The sequence below is a fragment of the Macadamia integrifolia genome, unplaced genomic scaffold, assembly GCF_013358625.1.
Source record: "Macadamia integrifolia cultivar HAES 741 unplaced genomic scaffold, SCU_Mint_v3 scaffold2959, whole genome shotgun sequence".
NCBI lineage: Eukaryota > Viridiplantae > Streptophyta > Magnoliopsida > Proteales > Proteaceae > Macadamia > Macadamia integrifolia.
Genome location: NW_024869090.1, coordinates 3,823 through 12,850, shown reverse-complemented (window position 1 = coordinate 12,850; position 9,028 = coordinate 3,823). Strand labels below are relative to the sequence as shown.

Here is a 9,028-nt window from a genome sequence, read left to right as displayed (position 1 = left end):
GAGGAGGTGAGTACAGTTGGGATGATTTTGAAGAATACTACTATGAGTATAGAATCAGGAAACAAACTTCAGCTCCAAGAACAACCCAACAAAATGGTGTTGCAGAGAGAAAGAATAGAACAGTGCAGGACATAGCTAGAACAATGTTGGCAGAGAATGATATGGGTAAAAAGTTCTGAAATGAGGCAGTTCTAACTATAATGTACATCCGTGACATATGTATGTTGAGACCTTATGAAAGCAAGACTCCATTTGAAATCTAGTTTGGAAGAAGGGCTACAACTTAACATTTCAAAGTCTTTGGTAGCAAGTGTTACATCAAGAACACAACATAAGATTTGGGTAAGGTTGATGATAGGGCTCATGAGGGTATATTTTTAGGCTATTTTACTTCAAGTAAGGCCTATAGATGCTACAACAACAGACTTGAAAAAATTGTAGAGAGTGTTGATGTTACAGTTGATGAAAAAATGGATATTCCTTCAAGCTCAGGAAATAAACTTCTAGAATTTGAAGACCTTGATGATGAGAATGACCTGGTTGATAGTAGACCCAAAAGCAAAGATGAAGTTGATGTTGAACAGACTAAGATAGATTCAGATGAGTAGAGGAGACACAACAGAGTTGATCAACAGGGAATAGATGAGTTAATCATTGGTGACCCCACTGTAGGTATTCAAACTAGAAGAATGAAGACCAACACCTACTCTCTTCTTTCGAAGATTGAACCAAAAACTGTTGATGAGGCAAGTAATGATGAGAGTTGGATGAAGACCATGAATGAAGAACTTAATCAAATAGAGAGGAATCACACTTGGGATCGAGTCCCTAGGCCAGTTGACAAGAATATGATTGGTACTAAATGGGTTTTCATAAATAAACTCAATGAAGATGGTTAAGTGGTGAGGAACAAAGCAAGACTTGTATGCAAGGGGTATGCTCAAGTGGAAGGCATTGATTTTGAGAAAACTTTTGCTCCAGTGGCAAGACTTGAGGCTATCAGAATGTTCTTGGCTTTGTCAGTGTACAAGGGGTTCAAGGTCTATCAGATGGATGTAAAATCAAATTTTCTTAATGGAAATTTAGAAGAGGAGGTTTACATAGAGCAGCCTGATGGGTTTCAGCTGAGTGAGGATCCCACTCTTGTGTGCAGATTGAAGAAGGTATTGTATGATTTGAAACAAGCTCTAAGGGCATGATACTCCAGATTAGACTCTTACTTGTGTAAGTTAGGTTTCAAGAAAGGCTTAGTGGACAGTAATCTCTATATCAGGACTGAAGAAAGCAGTCAGCTTGTGGTGGTTGTGTATGTAGATGATATCATCTTTGGGGGTCACAAAGATGAGTTATGCAGAGATTTTACAATGAGGATGTAAGATGAGTTTGAGATGTCCATATTGGGTGAACTGTCATTCTTCTTGGGTTTGTAGATTAGTCAGAAGAAGAAAGGTATCTTCATATCTCAGTCCAAGTATGCGAGGGAGATGTTGAAGAGATTTACCACGAAAGATTGCAAGCCAGTTAGTACACCTATGATGACTGGGTGTAAGTTGAGCAAGGAAGATGACTTTCCATCAGTTGACCATACCTCGTATAGGTCAATGATTGGTAGCCTATTATATCTGACAGCTAGTAGGCTTGACATCTTACAAGCTGTGTGCATGGTAGCTAGATTCCAAGCGGGACCAAAAGAGACACACGTGACAGCAGTGAAGAGAATTTTCAGATATCTAAAAGGGACTAGTGAGTTTGGTTATGGTATCCGAAAGTCAAGAGCTTTAGTTTATTAGCTTTTTCAGATGCAGATTGGGCTAGATGTGTAGATGACAGGAAGAGCACCAGTGGTGGTGAGCAGCTTGGTGGCATAGCATAGTAAGAAGCAAGAGTCAGTCTCTCTTTCAACTGCAGAGGCAGAATACATTACAGCTACATCTTGTTGTACATAAGTATTATGGCTGAAGCAGATGTTGAAGGATCTAAGTGTGGAGGTTATGCAGGAAATGCCACTATATTGTGACAATACTAGTGCTATCAACATCTCCAAAAACCCGATGATGCATTCTAGAACGAATCACATTGCTATCTGGTATCATTTCTTAAGAGACAATGTGATGGAAGGTGAAGTAAGGATGGAGTTTGTTTCCACAACAGAGCAAGTGGCTGATATCTTTATCAAACCACTTGGCAAAGATCAGTTTGAGTTCCTCGGACAGAAACTGCGAGTAGTGGTTCTTCCCAAGCACTAGGGGCATTGAGAGAATAGCATTGAGTAATTGGAAGAAAGAGTGTGTTTTGTATTATTATTGTTTGAATCGGTTAATTAAAATAAAAAATAATAATAGAAAAAATTATATAAAATAGTATTTAAGTTAAAAGAGAGATAAGATGGTATAACATTTAAATCGGAAGAGAGATAAAAAGAGGCAACGAAACTCTAGATAATCCAAGTAATAGTTTTTAGTGGAATATATGTATCCACTTTTTAAGCGTACGAGAATCCAAGATCAGGTTCTCATACAAGGACCTGATCCGGCCTAAAAAAGAAGTGGAGATAACAGATCAACCTTCCCCGTACTTGCGTTAGACCCAATTTTCATTGAGTTAGGAGCTCATCCCAAAAGAAGATGACTCCGGAATCCGGATCCCCCTCTCCAGCGAAGAGTTTACAATAACAGTCCGGTAAATTTCTACCAAAAAAAAACGATCCGATAGATATTCAAAAGTAGCACTCCGTCTATTTAAAAGGGTAAGTGACCCTTCCCTCAAACAGTCATTCATTATTGTCTAATCAACTTTATTTTTTTCCACACCTATGGTTAAGTAATTGGAGAAAGATTGAAAACTAATTAATTGGTTGATCACAGCTGGGCCGCTTCCCCTTATATGATGAGTCTGTAATTCTTGTACTTTTTCTAAATGTAAGCTTATCACTATGATCAATATTTCGAAATCTATCAGACCATTGTCTCATTATGGATATCCGGGTAGCTAGTGAGTCATAAGCGTGGATTTAGGTACCGGATTGGATCAGATTGGTGTGTATATATTACTTTTGTTATTAGTTTTTATAGAAAAATATAATTTTATCTTAAAATAATATGAATAACTGATTCAAATCGATCAAATATCAATATGGATCTCAACCAATATCAATTCGATATAACCAATACTTGAAACCATGATGGAGGGAATAGGGATGCCTGGTGGTTTGGGTTTCACTTTCAAACATGTTATGACCTTGACAGCATTCACTTTCATGTACTGTTGTGAATTTGACTTGATATAACCCAAGACTGAGTCCTCAAGTCCACACGAAAAATCATCTTGGTTTCTAAAGAATTTAGGCATATATTATGTACAGTGACAATTATTTCTGTATATTACCTGCATCTTATATTAGTCTGATGACCTGGAATACATACTTCCATGTCATATTTATGTATTCCATGTCATATGTTCATCATCCCATCTCTAGATTTTACCAAAAAAAAAATCCCCATCTCTAGATATCGTTTTTAGGACGAGCTAATGGAAGTGAACTCCTATATTAAACATTACACCAAACCTATTAATAAAATTCAGGGATCCCATCGCATATTATTAATGTTCCTTTGGGCTTAGCCTTATTCTATTTCCTAGTTCCACACTGTAAGAAACCCTCAAGATGTTCAAGCTCAGTCCTTTCCTTGTGACACAAATTTAAAACTCACAAAAATTATGGTATTGGGCTGTAATCTCAAAACTAAGATAAACTTGATTACAAAATAGATATCATAATTACCATCTTAATACAGTAAAGGCTAAGTAAATGATGAAGCAAAGGAATTGAGATGAGTTGTGAGACATTACTTGGATGTAGAAAAACAGAAATGTTTCAAGTTTCAGCAACTGAGACGAAAAGATAAGGGTGTGGGGTATCAGAAACTTCAACAATTCCTTCTAGCATCTGTACAACCTTCCTCATTGTGGGTCTTAGTGATGGCTCTTCTTGAATACACCAAATTGCTACCTTGAGGAACCTCTCCAGCCATTCTATATCATTTATCGCTTCCATATCATTCTCCACCAGAGCATCTAGCCTTCTTTCTCGATAGCAATCATAAGCCCAATCGGTCAGAATGGATCTCTCATCATCACCTATTTCTAGGTCAACACTTCTCCGACAACAAATGATCACCAAAAGCATGACACCAAAGCTATACACATCTACTTTCACTGTGATAGGCATGTGCCTGAACCACTCAGATGCAACATAGCCTTTGGTCCCTCTAATGGCTGTATTAGTTCGACTCTGGTCAGTCATCAAGAGCTTGGCCAATCCAAAGTCAGAAATCCTTGCTGTGTAAGAGTCATGAAGAAGTATGTTTTGAGGCTTTATATCACAATGGATGATCTGGATACTGCACTCTTCATGCAAATACATAAGCCCCCTTGCAATACCAAATGCAATCTGGGTTCTTTGGTTCCAATCTGGCCTTGACGATCCAAAAAGGAAGCTTGCCAAACTGCCATTGCTCATGAACTCGTAAACCAGGAGCCTATGCTGTCCTTCCTCACAAAATCCAACCAATTTGACCAAATTCTTATGATGGGTCTGGCCAATCACGCTCAATTCAGTCTTAAACTCCTTATCTCCCTCTTGTTGCACTTTGTCGAGCTTTTTTACAGCTACAAGTTTAGAATCAAAACCTAAGACCCCTTTATAGACAACACCGAAAGCTCCTCTTCCCAGCTCTTCCTTGAATCTATCTGTAGCTTCTTCCAGGTCTTTGTGAGTAAAAGAATGCAGATTTGTTTCTAAGGAAATTGGCTTTTGTACCTTTTCTTTTGGTTTCTTATGGTACATCAGAACCCCCATAAAAATTGCAGCTAGAAAAATTAAATTGAAAAATAGTGAGCCACCTAATAGCAGAGCTGCAACAACACTAAACAAACCTTGAGCTTTCTCCTTTTCATTAGGATTTGAACCAGGGTTATAATCTTCTGGAACTGAAGGAGGATGAGGATTTCTCTGGGTACTATTTCCTGCTGAGACTTTGAGGAAAGCCTTCACAGCTACATCACTGTTCTGTTTCCCATTCCTAACCGGTAGGCTCTTCTTCCAACAGTGCCCGTCATTGAAAGTGGCTATTGCACATTGACAATCATACAAGCAAGAGTTTTGGCAATCTGCTTCAGTATAAGGTTCCCGCCTTTGATAGGTAGATGAATTCGGCCAATCCGTGTCAAGCAACTCGGCCATCCTATACAAAATCTCAGTTTGGGATCCTGATCCATTTTCATAGCATCCTTGTAGTATGAAGTCAGGTTTGCAGCCACTCAATATATTGTTAGGATCAACTAAGGAATATTGAGTTGGGCATTCACAAACAGGTCGACTTTGCACAATCTTGCAGATACTGTTATAGCCGCAAATCCCTTCGCCCACATCCTGACTATTGAAAGAACAAATGTCATCAGGAATAGACCCGATGATGGACCAACTTTCATCAACATTGCTGCTCAAAGAGGACTTAGGACGAGCATATTGCGTGAAAACACCATTAAAATCAATGGTTGCTCTGTGGTAATGGGTTTTGGTAGAGGGTATGCTCTCAACTGTGAGGTACAATAATATGCTTCCATCATTGCTTTGAATATAAATCATGGCTGTACTCTCATTGTAGACAACTTGATAACCAGAAGCATAAGTGTTGCTTACATAATAAGCAGCATAGGCATAGTTTGTTGGTAATGCTATAGTATTCAGAACGAGATTTCCATCATTAAGCAGGCGGAGCTGGAACCTTCCTCTGGAGTAGTTGGTTGGTTGTCGAGAAGAAAGCATGCCACCCAGTTCTAATATCTGGGAAGGGAGAATGGTGTCACTTGGGTTTTTGAAGCTCTCCCATATATGAACAGAGTTTGTATCCACCAACACAAAGTTGCCAGTGTCAAGCATTGCACCATAGGTGACACCAACACTGGATTGGGATTGGGCCTTCCATATCTCTTCTCCTTGAGGGTTGTTGAGCTCCAGGTTACCATCACTGGTAAGCTGAACTTTTGATCCTTTGGGTGCTGGATTATCTCCATTTGCATACCAAACTACAGTCTTCTCAGGTATTTTCTCAAACCAGATGGCAAGCAAGAAGGCATCCGTATTGTTGATGGCTTGGAACCCAAACGCAAATTCGCCTGAAGGTGAAACCCATGAAGACTTGTGGGCTCCTCCGAATTCAAGTCCAACTTCTTTGTTTTTCAAACTAATTAAGTGAGATATCTTTCTTGGCCTTTTGGCTAAGATCAAGTGTTGTATCTATTCCTATCAGTTTAATAAAAAACTAATTAGGTGGGGAATTCCAGACGGATACCGCAAGATGGGATCCTCCTCACATTAATGAATTTTTTTTTTTCTTAAAAAAAAAAGGAAAAAACAACTCTCCCTGCTGGTGTAGGTACATGTTTAGACACAATATTTCTGAAGACGTCACATGGGGATGTGCATGGATGCCATGGTATGCAGAATTTAGTTCCTCTCCAGTCGAGTGGTGACCGAAGAGGGACCAATGAGAGAGAGACAAACACAAAGCAGGAAAGAGAAAAAGAAAACAAGAGAGATAAAATAGGAAACAAAATTCAGAAGAGAAATAGATACAAAACTATGGACGGTCCCTCTCCAATCACCCCGGACTGGAGAAGATCTAAACCCTAGCATGAATGTAATCTGTACTTGTACTCATCAACTCAAATACTTTTATTGTGGATCTTGTAGTGATGTATTTTGATGGTCTTTTTTTTTTTAATTATTGTGGAGGTTTTAGCTAATAGACCATTAGTTTTGTTACTATATTCTGGTTTGTTGATGGCGTTAAACTATATTGACACTTGTTTATTTGGTCATCATAAATTCTCAGTTGTTATTTTGGGAAACTTACATGAAAGTCTGCAAGAATAAAACCATAAAATCCATCCTAGTTCTATATTCTAGGTTGCTTTCTAAAGTAGGAAGCCTTAGATGAGCTCATGACATTGACAAGATCCATAACACTAATAAAACCATCTCATTAGGAATCACTGATATTATTCTCCATTTTTTATGATCTCTAGAACCATTTGAAATCGGTACCATCTTTGTAACGAAGCTAACAGTCTGATTCCATCTGGTATGTAACCAATAAGTACCTAGGCAATCTGACACTAAAACTATCACGTCTCACTTACTATTCAATATAAAAGTCAGATCTCAATACCATCTCATCTATTAATGAATGGATGGTCTAATTCTGGATAGCCTAGTTCTGGATTATAGGAGACTGACTAGTTATCTGTGAGCCCCAGATTTCTAGTTGAAGTTGTTTAAAGTTCCTAACAGTCACGCACCTCTCCTTACGCTGTAGAGTATTGATTGGACCCACTCGAATTTAGTGGCATCTCCTCTCGTCAACACTTTTTAGTCATCATGACTTGCATGGTACGTTTTATATGTGACACGGTGCGGTTTTGATTCAAATGGTTCAGATTGATTCGATTCATATTTATTTGACTATAACCATAATCGCATAATTTACTAAATAGTTCCACTTTTTAAAACTTTGACCATTTAGTAAACGGTTTCGATTTTTAAGATTTCTAAACGGTGTCGATTTCACGGTTTTAAACGGTTTCAATTTTTGTTTATTCCATATGGTTTGTAAAACGGTTCACAATCGGTTTGTTATAACTTGCAACCATCTCTAAATTGAAATTCATAAACTTATCAAAAAATAATTGGCAAACATAAATAAGATATTCTATATTAACGATGGTATGTCTTAATTTGATAATCTAGAGGTATTTCTTTGCATGGCCATTCTCAAACATTTAGAGCTAATATCATACAACATCCAAATCCAGTCTTCTACAGCATAAAATATTAAAATGACAGGTCGTTCAACCAAAACACCCCATCTATGATAACATAATAACATAGTAACATATATGGATTACAAGTTCATGATCTAAAGCCTAAACTTGAATTGAATTGCAATAAATCATACCAAAGAAGGATGGACACTTAATTTAATTGTTAATTGTTATACGGATTACTGCCCCTTCTTTATTTAATTCTTATACGGATTAATCGGATCTGTTTAAACAGTTTAAACGGTTTTAAACGGCTCAGTATAAACGGTTTCAATTCGGTTTGAAACCAACGGGTTCCGCGGTTAAAACCGACCCAACCCGTTTAGCTAATCGGCCTGAAACTTTAAACCATAACCGCCCCATGTACTAAACGGTTTTGCGGTTTCAGTGTAAACAGATTGATTCAGTTTCGATAAACGGTTTCGGTTACAAATTCACATCCTTAGTGAGACCCCACGTTTTAATGTGTGAAAATCGTCTACAGTCATTGCATCAATGTAATGAGCATCGAGCGGTTGAAAACGCTTTGAAACATGTGCTCGAATGCTTTCATCCGTGAGATGCTCACTATAAGCAATTTAAACTCCGATTTGATTGGGGCAAGAAACACTCTCTCCATTTGCATGTTATGACCTTGACTTGATATAACTCTAGAGTCTAGAATGAGTCATCATAGCATTGGAACAAAATCCTGTGAGGACCTATCTATTTATAGTCATCATGGCTTGCACAGTACGTTCTATGCGTGAGACCCCAAACTTTAATTGTGGCATGAAACTCTCTCCATTTGCATGTTATGATCTTACTTGATATAACCTATTTTTAGTCATCAAAGCTTGCACGATACGTTATATACATGGGACCCCACACTTTAATTGTGGCAAGAAACTCTCTCCATTTGCATATTACGATCTTACTTGATATAACTCTAGAATGAGTCGTCATAGCATAGGACCAAAATCCTGTGAGGGCCTATCTATTTTTAGTCATCAAAGCTTGCACGATACGTTCTATACATGAGACCCCACACTTTAATTGTGGCAAGAAACTTTCTTCATTGTAGTGGTGGGTTGCTACGCTAGTCTCCCCAAGGACTAGTCGAGGTATGCATAAGTTGGCCCAAACACATTGGTTAAAAAAAAAA

The 9,028-nt window shown here is 38.0% G+C and overlaps 1 protein-coding gene and 1 pseudogene across 1 annotated transcript in view; one reads left to right on the top strand and one right to left on the bottom strand.

The window, feature by feature from the left end:
* Positions 1 to 3,698: 3,698 nt before the first annotated feature.
* LOC122067528 (G-type lectin S-receptor-like serine/threonine-protein kinase LECRK2) overlaps positions 3,699 to 9,028 on the bottom strand; it is a 7,402-nt gene continuing 2,072 nt past the window's right edge. The window contains exon 2 of the mRNA XM_042631375.1: positions 3,699 to 6,298. Within this exon, the coding sequence (XP_042487309.1) occupies positions 3,875 to 6,298 (2,424 nt within the window). The 3' untranslated portion in view covers positions 3,699 to 3,874. The remainder of the gene's footprint in view (positions 6,299 to 9,028) is intronic.
* Positions 6,259 to 6,425, top strand: LOC122067530 (annotated as a pseudogene).